Source organism: Biomphalaria glabrata, chromosome 13, assembly GCF_947242115.1.
Source record: "Biomphalaria glabrata chromosome 13, xgBioGlab47.1, whole genome shotgun sequence".
Lineage (NCBI taxonomy): Eukaryota > Metazoa > Mollusca > Gastropoda > Planorbidae > Biomphalaria > Biomphalaria glabrata.
Window position 1 is genome coordinate 7,794,258 of NC_074723.1, and position 21,588 is coordinate 7,815,845.

General features: G+C 34.7%; 1 protein-coding gene across 1 annotated transcript; it reads left to right on the forward strand.

Moving 5' to 3' along the window:
- The first annotated feature begins 905 nt into the window (after window positions 1-905).
- Window positions 906-10,310, forward strand: LOC106056057 (protein-S-isoprenylcysteine O-methyltransferase-like). Its single transcript, XM_013212626.2, has 4 exons — window positions 906-1,218; window positions 5,847-6,105; window positions 6,957-7,174; window positions 8,714-10,310. Exons 1-4 carry the CDS (start codon window positions 1,021-1,023, stop codon window positions 8,894-8,896), a joined length of 858 nt encoding a protein of 285 aa, XP_013068080.2. The 5' UTR covers window positions 906-1,020; the 3' UTR covers window positions 8,897-10,310.
- The last annotated feature ends 11,278 nt before the right edge of the window (window positions 10,311-21,588 follow it).

The following is a 21,588-nucleotide window of genomic DNA, read 5'->3' on the forward strand; positions in this document are numbered from 1 at the left end:
AGCAAAAGAAAATAAAAAGCTTATCTAAGGGAAAGAACTGCTAATTACTATTTACATGAAAATGGCAAGGTGTAGCTCCCTTTCTGTCATATAAAACAAAATTAATTAATTAATTAATACTAATTGATTAACTAATTCCTTAATTTTATTTTTGATTAATACGTGTATTGTCATAAACAATGGATAATTATGCAAAATTTCAACTTGATCCGAGAATGGGAAGTGTGAGAAAATACGTGTCAAAACGTTATAGGAAATTAAATCCATATATATATCCACATCCCTCATTAAGTAGCAGTTACTCCCCTTATTTCGACATTAAACGCTGTAATTAATCACAAGTAATTAATTATCTAATTTCTTTTTTTTTTATTATTGATTCTTGTCTTGTCAGGGACAATGAATTAATTTGCTAAGTTTCAACTAGATCCAAATGGGAGAAAAAAATATGTTCAGACTTTTTACCAGACAGACTTTCCTTTTTTTTTTGGTCATTTTTTTATTATTTCATTTAGTGGCCACCCGATTCACTTTGCCTAGGACCTCCAGTTATTTAAGGCCGGTCCTGGCTAGAAACAGGCCATAGTAAAATTCCAAGGAGAGAAGATGTATGAAAATTAAGGATGGCTGCCTGGCCGAGCGTTATGCGTGTTGGACAGTCGTTCGGTCATCTCGATGGTCACTTGCTCACTGCCTATTCCCATCGTCCTGTGGAAGGTTTGGTCTAGGAAGTATGATTATCTTCAACTCTGAAGGAACATCTGAAACAATTTTTTTAAAATTTATAATTTAATAAAATTATATTATAAAAAAATAATATTAAGAGGAAAAAGATATATTTCGAAGTGTTTTTTTCGCTGCGATTAGTTGTTTTTAACTGTTAAGAACTGCTGTGTAATGCCTCGTTAATATATCTCCTACTTTTATTGTTGACAACCCTGCTCAAAACTGTGTTTATGCCACCTATCCATAATTATAGATCTTAGGTCTAATTTATTAGATCTGTTTTTATTTATTTAAATGATTCGACAAGCCAGAATATCTTTGATTAGTTTTGCTGCAGGGGCTACAGTTTTACTATTCCCTGCAGTATTTCATGTACTTCCCTTCATAAGATTTATCTGGGAAGACTTTTGGCATGCAATTTTGATGATCCATTTTTTAATCTGCAATGGAGCTTTCTCCGCAATTTATGTTCATCAAAGAGATTCATACCGGGTAATAATTTTGTTATTATATCACATTAGTTTTTAGTTTAGCTTTAATTCTCTATAAAATTAAAATGCCAAATTAAATTACATTTATATGACTAATATGATATTATGATAATTATGATATAGATCCACTTAGTTAGCTATGCGAAAAAAAAAACTGAAGCGCAGGAGAAAAGAATGATAATTTACAATTTTATTTAGAATCTAGAGATCGCTTTTTATGTTTTTGTTTTTTTACATAGGCGGCGCTTGAAAATTTATTACACTTTTGAATGAAATGTGAGAAGTTTTAAAGTTGTGTATCGATTACTTAAGACAATGGGCTCAATGGCCTAATTAATGCCTAGTGAGGATTTTTTTTTTTTTAAAGTTAATTAAGTTTTTTTTTACTTATAATGAAAATATCACTTTTTTGTTTTCACCGATACAAAAGTTAGGATAGAGAACAATGGTTAATTTTTTTTTAAGAATATAAATTAGATGTCATGCCTGGCCATAATTGTACCAAGTTTTATTGCTGTAAGTCTTAAACGTGGTGTTTACAAAGTGGAAAATGCCATTTAACAAAGAAAATAATGGCCATGGACAGTTTTGGTGATAGTCTATAAGAAAACTTTTGTGAACAAAAATAAAAACATGTCAGGCTTAATATAAGCCTAATATAAAATTCTGCATTATAAATATATTCCAATAGTTTATGTGTACTAAACACATTTGCACGAATTGTGACAAATTTTAAAGCGCATTTTAAAAAAACATTTTATCAGACGATTTTGATCCCGCTTTTAAAATATTTTCTGTCATCACAATGCCGCCATTTCATCCCCACCCCTCTGACATTTGTTGAAGCTCAAGTCCCGATAATATGTTTATTTCCTTCAATATTTACATTCTAAACAAGTAAAGTTCATAAATATGAATGAAATCAGCTTTGTGAGCTAGAAATTTACTACTAATACTAAATCTACTATTAAACGAAACTCAATTCCAACTTTTGAGCTGGGGTGTGTCTCTTGTTCCATATCAACTGATGTTTGGTCAAAAGGCCCCAAAAAAAAAAATATAACTTTCTAACTGTTAAGCATATATGTACTCAATTTTATACATCATTGGAAAGTTCTGTAAAAAGTACTAACGAAAAATTGTTTTTTCAAAGATAAATTTTTCAGTTCACATCCCCAACTTAGTCTCTAGAATACTCTTGAGTCTAATCTACTGACAATCTAGATCTAGAGAGTCTAAGTCTACAATAAATCTAGATCTACCTGGCTGAATTATATAATATAAGAATTTAATAGAGATCTAGATTCTCTAAATCTAATTTAAAAAATGTAGAATTTATAATATAGATTAAGATCTAGATTCTAGATCTATATATATTTTTTTAAAATCTAGATCTAGATAATTATAATTTTACATTTTGGAGTGATTCTTCAGAGTACTGGTATCAAAAAGTGTCACATTAGGCTAGAAGTTTTTGGTTTCATTTCAAGTGTATTTCACTTCTTCAACCATTTCTGTGGCATTTTATATCTCAGGATCTTTCACTTTACAATTTCTTATGTGACTAAAGAGGCCAATCCTTGATACACAGCTGCGGTCACAGGTTGGGCATCTAATCCCAAGGCACTGTTGCACTTTCACCCTTCTTTTTACTTCTGGTATGTAAGCCATCTGCAACCCAAGACCTTTTCTTTTATGCTTGCTCTTTATGAAGATATTTCCAGTGCCTCTTTTTCCCAACTGTTAGTGTCGAAAGACAAAGGCATAGCTCTCTGCACCAAAATCAGACATGTGCTCCCTGGCCATCGCCACATTCTTATATGTCTTGAACGCTGACTGCAGATCTAGAGAGGATGATCCTAGCAACGGAAAAGAGATGCTAAAAGAAGGCTCCTAGGTATCACTTTTAAAAGACTGCATCAAAAACCAAGAGATTAGAGATAGGGTTACTGCAGCGATTGAACCCCACAATGACCTACTAACTATTGTAAAAAAAACAAAAACTCACAAGCTACAAGATGTTGAGATGGAAGGACAACATAAAAGAATGGATAGGCCTGCGATTGAAAGAGGTTCTATCAATGGCAAAAGTCAGAGAGGAATGGAGAAAGACAATTGACAAATATTGCATGGTGCACCAATGGTCCAACAGACTCAGGGATAGGCAAAGTTAAAGCCAGCCAAGGCATTTGCTGCTGATAACAGGCAACAGGCGGATGTCCTGGCACCCTGCTTATCACAGCACTACCACATTGGTTATTTTATCTTGCCTCCTTATTTTTTAAATCCACTTTAAGCATCAGAGGTAGAAGATATTTATATCTGCCAAGAGTAGGTTGACTATGTTTCACTACCATATAGAAGAGTGCCCATCCAGGAGACAAGAGCTTTAGTATTGGTATTCAGCAAGGTATTGTCCCATACTCTTGTTCTGCAGCATTGACATGGTGCCCATTGCCTTAGCTATCTTGTTGTTGATGTCTTTATCCAGTAGAGCATCATTGGATATGATGGAGCCAAGAAAACAAAAATGGTCAACGATTTCCAGAGGTTGGCCATTAATGGTCATGTGAGGTGCAGTGCTAGTGTTCAAAACTAGTATTTTGGTCTTGCTTTGTACTTTTAAGAATTTATCAATAGAAAATGGATAGGACTACATACATTTCCACAGCAGTGCTGGTTAAGAGGGTACATGCTTCTGGGTTTCAAATGCATCACTGGGACATTTTTGATGATAAAAGTACAACTAACTGTTTATTTGTTTGTTATTTAGCAGTATAATTTAAATGTTTTTATTGTGTTAAACAGCTCAATAAAGAAATTTAAATTTTGAGCACTTAAGTTATGTTTGGTCTCAGTTTAAAAAATGGGACACCATAGCACCTGTAACACTTCTAATACAAGATTTTTTGTAAGATAACAGATTTTAATAGAATTTAAATGCTATTTTTAAATTGTAGTTAAATATAATATATATATAGGCTATTATTCAAGATCTTAACAATAATTCAAGCATTTATTATAACATGACTATTTTATCACAAGATGTTGAGAATGTTACCAAGTGACACCAATTTTAAATATATATATAGCCTTTTTTTTTTCAATACACGCTGATATACTTTTTTTTTTTAAGTGTGTAAATACATTAAAACAAATACTTTCTTTTATTAGTGGTTCACAATATTATAAGTTTTCTTCAATAAAAGAGATCCATATTTTGATCAGGTTCTCTACTGTGGGTAAATTTGAATGTGTTAACTTACAGAAACTAATGTGAACAGAAGGAGTCAAGGTGATGGAGTTGTTTGAGGAGCGATGAAAGGGAACTGATTTAATCTATTTCTGTTTTATCAGTTATGAGTCTGCACAACAAGTCTATAATGTTATTGATTGATTCCTCATAATTGGACAAATTTATAATTTCATATTAATATGGATTAACGATGATGTATACATGCAGATTCATGGATTTAAAAAGCATATATTTATCTGTGGATTCCTCATGCATTTATATGAATCAAAAGTTTATTATAAGTTGTTGAAAGAAACAACGGTATAATTTTTTTTTAATAATTGATATAATGAAAGGAAAAATATTAATATTATTATCCATATCATTTTTTCCGTATAAAAAATTTTTGGCATATTTTTTTTGTAGGCTTTATTTCTTTAATCAGATACTGACATTTTTTTGAGTCTTAAATATGCAACTTAATTTTTGTTTTGTTAGCCTTTAAAGTACATGTTTAAGTTTAAAGAGTGAAAATAATAACTATTTTTCTCTATGGTTACTTTTTTTTTTTTTTTATGGTTTTTATGTTGACACAATTTTTATAAAATCATTTTTCAAATCTTTCATTTTAAGGAGAAAACTTAAAAATTAAGTGTCACCATTAACCAGGTACGATTTTTTGGACTGATTATTTCTAGGTTACAAGAAATGATATCCACGGCTTAGCCTAATTAAGTTTCTTTTAAAGCCATTTCTCATAAACCTCAAATGAAAAAAAAAAAGATAAAATTGGGTAGTTCTTTAGACTAGAATTGGTGTCGTAGTTACGAATAGTTATGTGTGACACATGTGACCAAGGTCTGCATAATGCCAGTGATCAAATGTGACAAGTGGGGCTGTTTGTGAAAGGACTGCGATTTGATCATATGATCTTCTAGAAAGGATTTGTGACAGGCCCGTGGCATTTCTTTTTTTAGAAGCTTTTGGCCACTATATAGAGCACAAGAGAGTTGACTTTAGTACTAACAATAATACTTTAATTTATAGAGCGCTGTTAACAACATAATGTAGGCTCAAGGCCGTGTGATAACATTATAAACGTAAACACGAGAGCTAAAATTAAAAACTAATCTAGAAGCAGTATAGTTCAGTCAGGCTTTCTACAGTGAAGTGATTGTACAGTCAGGCTCTCTACAGTGAAGTGATTGTACAATCAGTGTTTCTTGCCACCAGTTTTACAGTATTTGGTTGTTATTTCTCACAGACAATAAAATACCATGTAACTTATATTTATAATCAGCTACCATTCACAGAGAGCAATATAGATAGGCTAGCATTGTTTACCCTGCAACAAAAGATTCACTTTTAAGCATAACACTTTTTTTCTCTTACAGATTTCTGTTCGTGCTGGGAATCTTGGATTTGTGTTTGGATTGAGCTTCCTTATTAGCATTTACAGTCAATCATGGCAGCACTTTGGCTGGTATATGATGGCTTTGACATTTTTCCACTGGTCAGAATATGAAACTACTGCACTGACAAACCCATCATCATTGACACTTGAGTCTTTTCTGTTAGATCATAGCCGAGAGTACAAGATGGCTGCTGCTGCTAGCTGTGCAGAATTTATTGTGGAAGGTTTGGTATTCCCAGGTTAGAATTGAATTCAACATTAATTCGGGGGGACAACTAAATTTTTATTTTCGGCAACATAAATGCAGTTATCTTTCTTTTTAAATAAACTTTGTGATTCTGAGCTGTCCGATTAAGTTGACACATGGTTAATAATTTATTTAGTTATAATTTCTACTCATTTACTTAAATTAGCTTCTATTTTTTTATTGACATTTATAATTTAACAAAATGTTAATTGTAGTAGTGTGGACTATTAAACCCTGACTAATCAGGCTTCATCTCCCCTCAACATTCTGATACATGGATCAAAAACATTTCTTGTTTCTTAGTTTTATAAGATGTGTCGAACTAGTTACATAGTTACTTAGTAAGAAATTACTTTTATGCATTTTTATTTTATTTTTTAAATAGACTTATCTTTTAATTTATGTCATTCTGACCTGTAATTCAACTATGAGGCTACTGATTTTAAAAGATTAACTACTATTTCTACATTTCTTGGTATTATCTGCATAGTTATACTGCACGGAGGCGCTGTGGCTGAGTGGCAAAGCACTTGGCTTCTGAACTGGGGATCCTGGTTTCAAATCCTGGTGAAGACTGGGATTTTTAATTTCTGGATCTTTGGTCGCCTCTGATTCCACCCAGCTATAATGGGTACCTGACATTAGTTGGGGAAAAGTAAAGGCGGTTGGTCGTTGTGCTGGCCACCTCGTAAACCGCAGGCCACAGAAACAGAAGACCTTTATATCATCTCCCCTATAGACCACAAGGTCTGAAAGGGGAACTTTACTTTTTTTTATATACTGCAATAAAAAAAAATGATTTCACAACTCTTTCTTAAATGAGTAATTTTTTTTTTTCATTAGGCATGAAACATCAGAAGTGGATCAGCACGTTTGGTTTGATTCTGACTGTAGGTGGTGAGCTGTTGCGTAAGGCTAGTATGTTCACGGCCAGGACAAATTTTAATCACCACATCCAGCATACAAAGCAGGATGGCCATATTCTTGTTACAAGAGGGGTCTACTCTTTGTTCAGACACCCAAGTTATGTCGGCTGGTTTGCATGGAGTATTGGAACTCAGGTTAGAATTATCTACTTTTTATCAGTCCTTCTATGTTAATTTCATTTTTTCTTATTTTTAAGACTTTTAATTATTTTATTAACATACGTTTTTAGGTATTTAGTGTAGAAGTTTAAGAGCATTTTCATCTGAATCTAAAATAAGTTGAGGCATTATTCACATTAAGTGCTATAATAAGTTGAGGCATTATTCACATTAAGTGCTATGTAAAACTAGAATGGAGCTATTCCTAACACATGCACCTAATCTAAGTTATGTTGAGAACTTCAAGACTATAGTAATTTCCTTGTAATGTAGAGCTATTATAGCTACATAATTTTGTTTTATAGTATGTTGATATAGGATTGCAGTTATTGGTTGAGCTGTAAACTTGAGTTATTGCTACTCAAGCTAATGATCCAGGGTTAAAGAATGGTTTGAATCCACCTAGTTTTAAAAAGTACATGGCTTTGGTTTTTTAAAATAACTAGCTGGTCATCGCAATCTTAAGTTATTATTATTTTTTTGTTTATCAGTGTGCCATTAGACTCAATCATTTAGATTTTTATTTCACTGAGAACTAATATGTTGAAATAGCTTAAGCCCCAAAAAATATTTTAAAGGATTTAAAACATATGAACAATTAATTCAGTGGTTTACACCTTGCTATATATAATTGCAATGACTGCCTGAAATTTGATATAACCATATGTTGGTAGATTTTTCTTTTTACTTGTCATTTATTTTGAACTCAGCACTTTAAATTGACTGAAGTCTTTTGGTACTGAATGTATACTATCCTATTCTACTTTAAATTGACTGAAATCTTTTGGTACTGAATATATGCTATCCTATTCTACTTTAAATTGACTGAAGTCTTTTGGTACTGAATATATACTATCCTATTCTACTTTAAATTGACTGAAGTCTTTTGGTACTGAATATATACTATCCTATTCTACTTTAAATTGACTGAAGTCTTTTGGTACTGAATATATACTATCCTATTCTACTTTAAATTGACTGAAATCTTTGGGTACTGAATATATGCTATCCTATTCTACTTTAAATTGACTGAAGTCTTTTGGTACTGAATATATACTATCCTATTCTACTTTAAATTGACTGAAGTCTTTTGGTACTGAATATATACTATCCTATTCTACTTTAAATTGACTGAAGTCTTTTGGTACTGAATATATACTACCCTGTTCTACTTCAAATTGACTGAAGTCTTTTGGTACAGAATATGCATACTTTCTTATTGACTGAAGTCTGTTCGTACATATTATTTACTGTCCTGATCTACGTTAAATTGACTTATGTTATGTCTGTTGGTACATATTATATACTATTGAATAGTACTTTAAACTGACTGATATCTTTTGGTACAGCTCAAAATCCCAGACTTTAACAGGATTCAATCTTCTCTCCTCCTAGTATGGAAGTCAAGCTTTTTACTACTCAGCCAACACCCTAATCATAAGAATTAATTTGTCTTGCCAAGACAATAAAAATTAACAAATCTTTAAAATTAATATTTTTTTGTCACTGTTTCAGATCATGTTATGCAACCCCATCTGTCTAATAGGATACACAATAGTTTCTTGGCGTTTCTTTAATGAAAGGATAACAGAAGAAGAAATTTATCTTTTGAATTTCTTTGGAGAAGACTATCTAGATTATCAGAAAAAGGTTCCGACAGGTATTCCCTTTGTTCGTGGTTACAGGCAATATTTGTGATAGTTTGTCTATAAGTAGAGTATGTTTGATATAGGATGAAGTGAGCAGACTTGGCAAACATGAAGCTTGTTATTGTTGAGTGTATGAATTATTAATTCTTGTTTATATTCGACTTCATCTGATATTTATTATTTTTGATGGCTTCATTGTAATAGCTGGATTGGTTTTATATAACTGGTCACAATTATATGAATGCATAGTAGAACAAATTAAATTATGTATGCATTTACATAACTTGCTAATTGATTTTTAGTTGCAGTATTTCATTTAAAGAAAATGTTTGTTTTTTTTTTGGATTTTCGTATAACTGAATCTGTCTACATGTATGTTTAAGTCAACACCTTTTTTTTTAATCTCATGTTTGAAATAAGTAAGTTCGACAAAGTTTTATTTATCTGCTGAGACTCATCTTTTGTCATGTTATACATGTTGAAAAATTTTAATTTTTAGTATAACTTTTTAGCAGTCTATTTTATTATTTTTGTATTTTTACTTAAAAAACAACAACCTAGCAGCAGGATAATTCTAACCTTCTGCTACATAGTGAGGTGTAATGGTTTGAATGTTACAAGTAAAAGTAAAGTTCCCTTTCAGACCTTGAGATCTATGGGGCAGATGATGTAAAGGTCATCTGTTTCTGTTAACGAGGGTGTAATGTGGCCAGCACAAGGACCAACCGCCTTTACTTATACCTGACAAATGTCAGGTACCAATTATAGCTGGGCGGACTCAGAGGCGACCAAAGATCCAGAAATTAAAAATCCCAGTCTTCACTGGGATTTGAGCCCTGGTCCCCAGGTTCAGAAGCCTAAGTTCTTTACCTCTCAGTCACAATGCCTACCCAATGTTATAGGTGGGGAAGTAAATTTTTCTGACATTAATGTTATCTGATCTATGTTGCTAACATTGCCAATGAATGATTAGATGAAAGATGCAAAGGTTAATTGTGGGGATTCTGAAAGCATAGGTAGGCCTATATAAAGGAGCAGTAAAAAAATAAAATTAGCATTTTCATAAATGAAACATCGTGTTGTTAGTGTATGCTAGTCTACTGGTATAAAAAGTTTTGTTTTTTTTCCATTTTGGTTAATCTACTTTATGATTGATTGAGCAATGCATGCCTCACTTTACTGACATCTACTGCAATTTTATTTTCATCATTTAAGTAACTTCTCATTTTGACAGGGAAAATTTATTTCAGCCCATGTTTTAAAAATATATATAGTTCTAACTAAAGTTTTTTTATTGTAATAAACAATGAGATTTTAAGCGAAATCTAGATATCTGAGTTTCCTTATATGTCAGGATTTTATTACATTGTCAGCTTTAATCTTCACATTCATACAAGTGCCTGATTATATTTTTGTGTCATTGTTTAGTCATGAATATCCAATACAATTTGATATGATCTTTAGACAGTTCTGTTTATTTCATTTACTTCATTTTATTAACTGCAAACAAAAATAATTTGAAAACTTTTTTTTTTTCTATTAGGGAGATTAAACTGAGTGTTTGTCAATGCTTCTTTAATTCTGTAGAGCTTCTATGTGTTAAGACACTTTGTCAGAAATGAAAACGTCCTGGCTTACGCTTCCCCTAGAATGACAGGGTATGTTTGAAAAGAGTTCAGATTTTAATAAAATAAATAAATGCTGGTTTAATGCTAAATTAAAGACGTTATGTATACAGAAAGAAAGCTTGTTCAAGATACTCAGGTAGAAAGAGTCCATCTTCAGAGTACAAACCTAATGAAGAATCCTGCAATTTCTGCAGTTTAACAAGCTTCCCAGGCAATACAGTGGACTTCGTCATTGGATTTAGATTTTAGATCTAACTAAAAGCAGCACGGAAAACCTACTGCTAGATATCCCCCCCCCCCCCAACTGGTCCACAAATGAGATTGGACCATAGCGCTCTGACATGCTATAAGCATGAAAGTAGTGCTATATAAAAAGGATAATTATTATTATTATGCCAAGAACTATTAACCACCAAGTTCCATTGTAACACAAATGCTTTTTCCAATTATTACAACTGGCCATTTAGTACCAATTTATTGGCAGTAGAGCTATCAAGGTTAAGCTGCCTTTCATAACTCAGTATTGAGATAAAGTACAACTGGACATAAGCCAATTTAATTTTGAACCATAATGAGACCAGAAGTTTGCATCACAAAGTATGAGAAAGTACTTTCACTCTTACAATGTTTATAATGGAGGGGGGAAGAGACATTGACCGCAACATATTACACCATTTTGGGAAAGGACACTGCAGCATATTACACCATTTTGGGAAAGGACACTGCAGCATATTACACTGCAGAGTGCAGAATATTACACCATTTTTTGGAAAGGACACTGCAGAATATTACACCATTTTTTGGAAAGGACACTGCAGAATATTACACCATTTTTGGAAAGGACACTGCAGCATATTACACCATTTTTGGAAAGGACACTGCAGCATATTACACCATTTTTGGAAAGGACACTGCAGCATATTACACCATTTTTGGAAAGGACACTGCAGCATATTACACCATCTGGGAAACGACAGCGCAACAAATTGCACTATTTGGGAAAGGACAGCGCAGCATATTACACCATTTGGGAAAGGATACCACAGCATATTACACAATTTGGAAAAAGACACAACATGAATTTAAAAAAGTAGATTCACAGATATAAGGATCAAAATTGGATTCCACCCCCCCCCCCCAAATCATTAGTTACATAAGTATATAAAGTATTTTTATTATACTCTAAGTGTCTTGCATTTCAGTTTTAACCAAACATGTAGAGTATCATTCTTAGGCCTTACATAAAACTTTATTTGGGATTTTTACAGTCATACAAAGTTATAAGCACAGTAGTCTGCTCTTTGCATACACTTTGATTTTGAAGATCTCTACTACATTCTTTCAGCAGTAACATGCAGTAAAAAAAAGAGAAAAGGAAGCGATATCATGAAATGTGGTGGTGAAGTGATGGAACTTAAAAAAATATCAAAATGAAAAGAGGAAGATTGTAAGAGATTTGAAAGACATGATTATGATGATAAACAATATCAAGAACACCGAATGGAAAGAATAAAGGTTACCTACTAAAGAAAACAAATTACTTCCTGCTACAGGGGAGATAACTTCAAAAAATTGTATTCTAGATTATCGGATTCATTATCATATGGTTCATTAAAATACTTCTATGTAAGGATTTGTTTCCGTGTAACTACCGAAGATGATGTCTAACGTTTATGTAAACATGTATAGACATTCGTTTGAATGTGAATCTACATGTTAGAGGTGTTATTTCTGAGCGCCTAAAGGCAGCACGGAAACTTGCCTTATACTCCCATTCCACCACTGGTCCACTAAAGGGATTGGATCATAGCGCACTAAAGTGAAAAAAAAAAAAGTAAAATTCCCCTTTCAGAACTTGAAGTGTATAGGTCACAAGTCATCTGTTTTTTGTGGCCAACGGTTAACAATGGTGTCATGGGGCCAACACAACGACCAACCGCCTTTACTTTTCCCCAACTCATATCAGGTACCCATTAGAGCTGGGTGAACTCAGAGGCGCCCAAAGATTCCGTAATTAAAAATCCCAGTCATCACCGAGATTCGAACCCTGGACTTTCAGTTCGGAAGTCAAGTGCTTGACCACTCAACAACCGCGCCTTCCATAGCGTACAAAGCATGCCATAATAGGCCTGGAAGATGCGCCATACAAAAGCAATTTAAAAAAGAACTATTACAACGACATATTAAGTAAGTACATATTTATTTGGTGCTTTTTTTTTTAAATATGTTTCTGCTTGACTACCTAAACACTTACCACTTTGTTAGGTCAGTTCATTTTCAGTAATTTTCTTGTTCCATTTTAAAGTGACTCTTACACTAGCTTACTACACAAATACAGGGACACACAGGTGACCTTTGACGTAGTGTGTAGTTATTTAATTAACAGCATCATTATGTCTAGTTCGATAGTTTGTTTTAATTAACACTTGCACTGTAAATGGTTCAAGCAGTACACACGAAGGTTGATGTACGAACTGCGCTGAACTTTTAGTAAACAGACTTAGTAAAAAAAAAAACAATTTTAAAATTAAAAACTAGTTTCATCTCTTGATATAAATTATAAACAGTCAATTAAGTAAATGTCACAAAATGTAGCAGCATCAGTTGTAAGTAGTGAGTTGGAAAGAGAGAGAGAGAGAGAGAAAATATAATATAGGCATATAGGGGCTCTTACAGATACAGGCGGTACAGCCACTGTCCCCTACTCCTCTAGCTCTCATTTAGGCGGCGGCCTAGTTATTTTGTTTGCGAAGAATCTATTTTGACTTGAAGATATTTAAAACAAAACAAAAAAAACATTTTAAAAATATATTTTTAAAAAAGGCGACACCTCCATTATTAAACTTCAAATATTTAAAAATATTAATAAAAATATTTTTTTTTCTTCAATTCGCGTATGGAACCCGTGACATAATTAGCCGCTAGAACTTACGCATTTTCTGATTGGGTCAGCGAGGACGGCATACATTATATGGATATCGAGATCTAACACTTGACCTAAAGTTCTGATTTAGAACTCTTAAGATCTAGTCTAGATCTACTTCTAGATCTAGAATCTAGATGTAATCTTTATTAGATTTACTTAAAAATATACCCAACGCTTATAAACCAATAACATTTAACCAACTTTAAATTTACTCAGTTATCGCATAATTACGGTAACGCGGCTGACTACGCCTTGTTGGCTCTAGACCTAGAGATTGCCAAATTAACATTTATTTATTTTTTACTTTGAAAAAGTATAACGGTCAAACTAGAGTTTTCCCCATGTGGTCAACGAGCTAGTAATTCTGTTCTCAGTGATATACATCAACTGTTAATGAAAATGATTTGAGCCAATTTTGAGATCAGCGTCCATCCAACCAGGTTCCACGAAGGAGTGACTTGAATAGAGCTATTGTAAAAAAACAACAACAATTTCTTTGGTTTGCTGTTTGCTGTATGTGTTTTAACTGTTGCCTTTAATCTAGAAGATCTTTGTCGTGAGTGGTAGAAAATTAACACCGGATGTATGGACGAGATGTAGTCAGCCTCGGTACATCGTGATTCAAAACATGATGAAAGAAAACTTGAACATAACATTTAGAATAGAATGTACACGTCCTAGACTCACGCATTTACTAAGAATGTTTTTCACACGCTTCTAAAGTTTGAACGTAGTGGATTGATTTTTGGAGTTACAGGAGCAAACAAAAAATCCTTTAAAAAAAAAAAATATATCTAAGGGGAAGAACTCTGCCATTACAACTATATCTTATCTTATAAAATACAGACGTTAGTTAAAAAAGATGATTACGTCCTACGCGTCATGCATCTAGTCATGCATGTTAACCAATGACTTACATTCTGCCAAGTCATTGGTTTTTCTGGCTGGCTCAGGCAACCCATTCCATGCTCTAATAGTGCTAGGGAAGAAGGAGCATTTGTACAACTTTGTCCCATACAAAAACAAAATCTAATAAAATACTTAGAAAGACACTTTCCTTTATTCGATACCAAAATAAAATAATTATTTACAAAATAATTAATTGACTAATTGTTTAATTTGTTGTTTGATTCATGTTTTGTTTGGTACAGTCAATAATTGCTAAAAAATTAACTTGATCCGATAATGCGTGTGTGAGGCACAGCGTTAACAACTATCTAATGGGACAAAACCCTACAAATTTAGCCATATCTCTGAAAACTGAAGGATTAATTTCCCTTGTTGATATTAAATAAAGTAATTAATTACCAATCATTAATTCATTAATTATTTTTTAAAATTTATTTATGTCTTGTTTTTAATGAATAATTGTGCAAAGTTTCAACTTGATCCGTGAATGGGTGTGGGAGAACTAACGGTGTACAAATTTTTTACCAGACAGACAGAGGGAGTAGGTTGATATATGCTTTGTAAAAATGGCTTTTAGACTGTTTTATAATTGGAGTAGTTAGCACTATTAACACCAGACACTAGTTTTCAGACTGATTTAGTTCGTTTCAGCAAACGAAGCGAAAATTCGTAAGTCGAAGCAAGCATTCTTTCTTCCAACTTGTTTTACGAATTTTTCTCTTTTTTCTCTTTTCGTGTTTCCAGTTCTATTATTTATGCTAGATGAGCCACCTCCCACTCTAAACTCTTTCAGATCAAATTATTTCTGTCATCAGTTGGTCGTAGAATAACAAAATATTGTTACCAGTAGGGACTTGAGGGAAAGCTCTCTGAAGTATTTGAAATGTCTAGTTATTTCTTCCTAATTTGATTAAATGACTTCTGTGTAAATGAAGTTAAGCCCTACACCAAATACTTCAATCTTAGAGCGTATGGAATTGTACAAAATAGGTTTTGGCTGGTGATTTAAAAACTCTTTTTAAAAAGTTTTGCTGTTTTTTCTCACTAAACTGATGATGTGATTGTGGAAACAGTTTAATAGCTTCTTTTTTTCTCTCTCTCAACAGTGGTTGTGGTAAAATGTGATTGGCAGTTTTTTTTTTTTTTTTGTGCAGTCCACAGAAATCCGTCACCTGAACCTTAATTTCCAAATAAATCGCTTGGTCTGCTAGACCAATGATCAGTCTACTTTAATGCTTTATAGTATTTGTTTATAGACTGTTTCTAGAGAAGCTGACAGTAAGGTTGCGGGACACACATAGGAGACTCAAAATCCTTTATTGAGGATAGGCTTTGAAGACGAATAGGAAATTTAAATAGACACCTCAGCGGACAACGATTTTGTCTGCACGAGATTCAGAAAAATGTGCAGGTCGCAACTGGATTTGCGTAGTCACGTGAAACACTGCACTCATACTTTATCTTCCGAAACGAAGACATCTCCATTATTATTATAATAGAGAAACTAAAGTTTAGCGAAGTTGAAATAAATGGAAGATGAACAAATAATAATTAATAGATACGATATCTCTGAGGTTCGGAAATAATGATCTCTCCTGTTGCCACTCAGAGAGTACGACTGCAGCCGCAGACCTGTCACACGGTTAAAGGAGCTTCAATGACTATTTTAAAAAACGAATTTGCATCTTGGCATTAGCAGAGAAAGATTATTAGCTCATGACTGATAACACCTCAGGGTGTCACCCCCATCAACTTTCTTTAAATATATTCCAATGAACACTATTTTTAGTTAGTTCTTTTTGTTGAACCAATACAGATTACCCACTTTTATTTATTGTAACTGAAATGTAAAATGAGTGTCTATTCATTTATAAAATTCCACTGTTCATAAAATTTATTCAATTGTTATCGGAATATCGGAAAAATCTCGGAAGGCAGCGGCCACCCGCTCCATCATAACTACGTCAAGTCGTCGCGGAGTGGGCGGCTGCTGTCAATCAAGACAAGAACAGAGCGGCACAAAAACTCGTTCGTACATTACTCGGTCAGACTTTATCAACACCACCCTTTGATCGAGAAACATGAAAAGGACCGAGATGCCTGTGTGTAGTCACTGAATGAACTCTTTATGTTGTGTCTGTTCTATTTATGTGAATTTTTCTGTTGTGTTGTCTGTATATGAGAAAAGAGTCCTTGTAATCACAACAAATTTCCATAAGGGATCAATAAAGCAGTCTTAGTCTTGTTATTGCACACTTTACAACGTAATTTAATTGAAATTAGAAACAGGTTTAGCATCACCTGAACATGTTTCCTTTGTTATACTTTGAGACAGAATTAGTATAACGTTGTTGCTGTGTCATTTACACCTAAACTACCATCCAGATGTGTATATGCATATTTCTGCATATATCTAGAGATGTCATTATTATTATCTTTTTCCGATGTGTCAGCTTTGCCAAGATATAATTTTTCCAACTTGGATGTCAACAGGTGCGGACCTCGCCCCTTAGTCATGCCGCTGAACTTAGGACACTTAATAGGCTATTAGTTGTGAGTTCATTCTTCGTGTATTAAATGAATGCTATCATTCAGGCCTTTTTAACATATACATTCTCTGGTACTTGACTATTTCTTGTACTTCAAATGAAAAAGGCACAGTTTTTCCACTCTCATTGACACCAAAGAAATATCTTACAAGCCTAGGAGAATATTTTAGTTAAGTTTGAAGTTCCAATGAAATTCTTTTATAGAATATTTGTTTCTGTCATGGATAGCGTGCTTGTTTATTGATAATTGTCATGTCTTGCGCATTTTATTTTACTATGTAAATGTAACTGCTTTTGTTGACCCTAATTACCTTTTATAATGGAAAAACTGCAGGTCTCCAGGGAGCAATTGATTTCCGGTGGAATTAATAAAAGCAAACGGGGGTCGGACTGGATGTCAAGAATGGTTCTCACGTTACCATATGATCAAGCCCACACATTGAAAGTAAGAAGTGGTCTGTTTTACGGAGGTTCTTACTAGTGTATACGTTGATGCTGTCATTTTCAGAGAGACGGTCACTCTGGACATGCGGACTAGAGATACGGCGGAAGGCCGTGTACACCGGGGACCTCCACCATTTTCCTATTATATACCAGCTAACCGTTAGGGACACGCCATTTATGAAACAGCCATTGCGCAACGAAGCCTGGAATGTTGATAATGTTGTGGGAACTTTTTTACAACCCCTCACATTGCAATGAGGATACTCTCGCACCCCCTTAGGCACACCCGCTGGAGACTTGCTTCGCTACCCATGTTTCCTTCTATGATCGTTTCCACCCGGGCGCCACTTTGAGGCAGGGTAGCCACTTTGAGGCAGGGTAGCCACTATTAGGCAGGGTAGCCACTATGATGCAGGGTAGCCACTATGATGCAAGGTGGCCACTATGAGGCAGAGTAGCCACTATGATGCAGGGTAGCCACTATGAGGCAAGGTAGTCACTATGAAGCAGGGTAGCCACTATAAGGCAGGGTAGCCACTATGAGGCAAGGCAGCCACTATATTGCAGGGTAGCCACTATGAGGCATGGTAGCATGCCCGGGCATGGGTCTCACCAGGTAATATACAGAGAACCTAATCCACAACATCCACAACACAACATTACCATACGTCGCAACTGGAGAAGCTCATTACTGGATGTACGAAACAGAAGAGGAGCAGATATTGGCTCAGACCACCATCTAGTTGTTGCCTTTGATAATATCTACAGTGAATCTATCTGGGAGTAATCCAAAACCTTTATGATGGTTTCACCTGCCAAGTAGTCCACAGTGGCAAACTGTCAGAGGAATTTCCAGTCACAACAGGAGTCAAACAGCGATGTCGTCTTTCACCTCTCTTGTTCCTTCTAGTATTTGATTGGGTCAAAAAAGAAGCTTACTCTAATTCAGGAAAAGGAATTCAATGGACTTTCACACGAAAGTTAGAGGATCTGAAATTCTCAGATGTTATAGCCTTATTATTACACAGACTACAGGATATGCAAGAAAAGGTCACGGCTTTAAGTGAAGTAGGAAAAAGAGTAGGCCTCAAAATAAACCACCAAAAACAACAAAAGTACTAAAAGCAAACAACTAACAAAATGGAGACATAGAACTGGATTCTCAGACCATAAACCAAGTAGATAGTTTTATATACATTGGGAATGTAGTCAGTGCATCAGGTGGAACAAAGGAAGACATTAAACGTCATATAAATCTAATGCGCCAGACATTTACACACCTAAAACCAACCTGGAAATCTCCCAACAACTCTAACAAGACTAAAATAAGAATCTTTAATGCCAACTGTAAGGCAGTGTAAGGTTCTTAAACATGGAGAACAACTGAAGCATCAACACAAAAATATTTCAGACCTTCATCAACAGATGTCTGATATATATCCTGAAAATACAGCGGCGTGACAAAATAGAAATAAACAACTGTGGGAGGTGGGTGAACAGAGAAATATAGAGGTGCAGATCTTAGAGAGAAAGTGGAGATTGGTCACACTCTTAGAAAAGATATCAACAACAGAGCTAGACAACCCTAAGAGTGGAACCCCCAGGGCACAAGATGTAGAGGAAGACCAAAAAGAACGTGGCCAAGCAGTATACTAGATGAAGCCAGGAGGACAGGAAAGAGCTGGAAAACTATTACAAAAACTAAAGAATTGACCGTGGACAGCAAAGAAAGATGATGATGACGATGAAACGTTATCTCTAGCACAGGGGTTCTCAACTGTGGGTCGCAACCCCCTTGGGGGTCGAATGATGGTTTGTCAGGGGCCAGGGGTCGCCTAAGACCATTATAAATATTGATGTATTTTGTTGTGAATAGTAACGTGTAAAACTTGGCATTCTATTGTTTTAAAATTATCCTACAATGTCAACTACATAAATCTGGATCAAGTGTTTGCTGGCAAATCCCAAGTAGCGCCTACTTCATCCATAAATATAATTTTTCGAAACACGAGTTATCCTGCCAGTTATAAAGTGTAAGTACAGAAGAAGAAAAAACTAGAAGCCTTGTGATCTCTCAGAGACCGTACCGAGAAATCCTGATCTAGTGCAGCAGAAACAGAAAGACAAGTCTCAATACTATTGTAGGCCTAGCATTGTAAATTATTGTCCATACTTGCTTGTCCGTAATTCGCAATGCTTTTTTATTTTCTCATATAAGTATGTAACATAAAAATGGTGAATAAGTTAAAATTAGCGATAGAAATGTAAATAAATGTAATTTAAAGATTTTATTTATTAGTTATTTAATCGTAATTGGGACTACAATTTTATAATATTACCAAAAGCACATTTTATTATGCTTATGAAAGAAAATAATTTTACGGCTGGGGGTCGTTGCATAGCGTGAAAGTGTAAAAAAGGTTCGCCGAACTAAAAAGGTTGAGAATCGCTGCTCTAACACATCTGTCCCCCCCCCCCCCCCCCCGTTTTCACACAGTTGATGTATCCAAAGGAGAAGCAGGTGCCGATACAGTTTGGGATCAACTGCGTTGTAGGTTCTGCCAGGGTGTAGCACTGAGTGCTGAAAGTTACGTATATAAAATGATATATAGTTCGTCCATCGTGGTTCGATGATGACAACTTTGTCATCCAGGGGGCTGAGGGCTTTGCACTGGGGTTTTATGCCTCCTCGTGTGGCTGGTGAGACCTATGTGAGCCAGGAATGTTCGGCCGCACACTGGACAGGCTATTCCAGCTGGAGCTAGTGTCGTTTGTCTTGCTTTTCTTTTCTGACGTTTTTCTTCAGCCAGCGTTGTTCTTTTTTCCTCAGCAACCTGTGCGCCAGTTTTCACAGCGCGACGCCATGATGCTCTGTCATGTGTCTCTGTCTCCCAGGTGGCTGGGTCTATGCTAAACGCCTCAGAGAAGCTTTGAGGGTGTCCCTGAAGCGCTTTCTTTGCCTACCTTGCGAGCGCTTTCCTTCGCTTAGTTGGCCATACAAGAATCGTTTAGGGATGCGGTGGTCTTCCATTCTGTAGACGTGACCTGCCCATCGCAGCTGGGACTGCATCAGGATTGTGTGGATGCTTTGCAGACACGCTCTTCGAAGGATGATACATAAATACGGAAGCGTATTGCGCGGGGCCCGGTCTGGGTAGGGATAAAGATAAGAAGTAAAAATTAGGGTTTGGTATTAGAAAAAAAATCCATCTTTGCTAACTATAAAATCACTGTCAAATTAATTTTACGAACAATCTACACTAGATGGAAGTTTTCTAACAAAAAGCCGATAAACATTCAGATGTGCATTTTAAATTTACTGTCGACTTGCAAAGTATTGCTTTTGATTTTTTTAAGAGGTCGAGCTAGATTTAGATCTATATTTGTAGGCCAGTGACTATTAAAGTAAATTAAATATTTGAACTTCTTGTTTTGGTTAAAATTATGCCTTATTATTACATTTCTATTTAATGAAAGCTGACAATGCTGGTTTTTTTTTAATCGCGGGTAGGATTCGCATTTTCCATGTTGCCAATTTTGTGTGTTTCTCAGAAAATTTGTACGAGTTGTCAGAAGATTTTAATAGTTTCAGATTTTAATGACTTTTTCGTATATTTGGGAAGCGTGGTTGAGAGGCCAAGTGCCTTTGAACTTGGCCTGTCTTGGCCACCTAGAATGGGTCTCGAGGTTCGACACCCGACTCCGGCAGAGTTGCGTTTACTGAGCGCCTAAAAGCAACACGGAAAACCAAAGCGCTCTGAGCATGCTATAAGCATGAAAGTATGAAAGTAGCGCAATATAAAAGCTATAATAATAAAAAAATAATGTTTTGCAATTCCAGGAACCCTATTAATAATAAGTTAAAATGGTTTAATTTAATGATTTACACCTAGAATTTGCGGGGCCTAGAAAGCGCGGGGCCCACTGCGGCCGCATAGGTTGCAGTGGCCTACGACCGGCTCTGCATGTAGGCCATAATTTCACATATACACGAATAGCGGAAATCAGAAAGGCAAAACACAGATTATAAAGTATGTTTTATGCATAGACATAAATAAATATAGACTGGAAAAAGGAAGTAGCTTCATGTAACTTGAAAACATGTATATCTATTGTATTCGGATTTCCGAATTATGAAAAGTTGCTTGATCTTCATTCTTAGAGATTAAACAAAACTATTGTAATACTTATATAGGTTATGGCTGAAATAGATGAGATGAATACTTAACTTTTATACTGCTCATAAATGATGTATAATAAAGTACACAAAATTGCAAGTCACAAA

Coding starts and splice junctions, on each gene's coding strand:
- LOC106056057 (XM_013212626.2), top strand. CDS start 1,021: ATGATTCGACAAGCCAGAATATCTTTGATTAGTTTTGCTGCAGGGGCT. Junction 1,219..5,846: donor ATCAAAGAGATTCATACCGG/GTAATAATTTTG, acceptor TTTCTCTTACAG/ATTTCTGTTCGTGCTGGGAA. Junction 7,175..8,713: donor CATGGAGTATTGGAACTCAG/GTTAGAATTATC, acceptor TCACTGTTTCAG/ATCATGTTATGCAACCCCAT.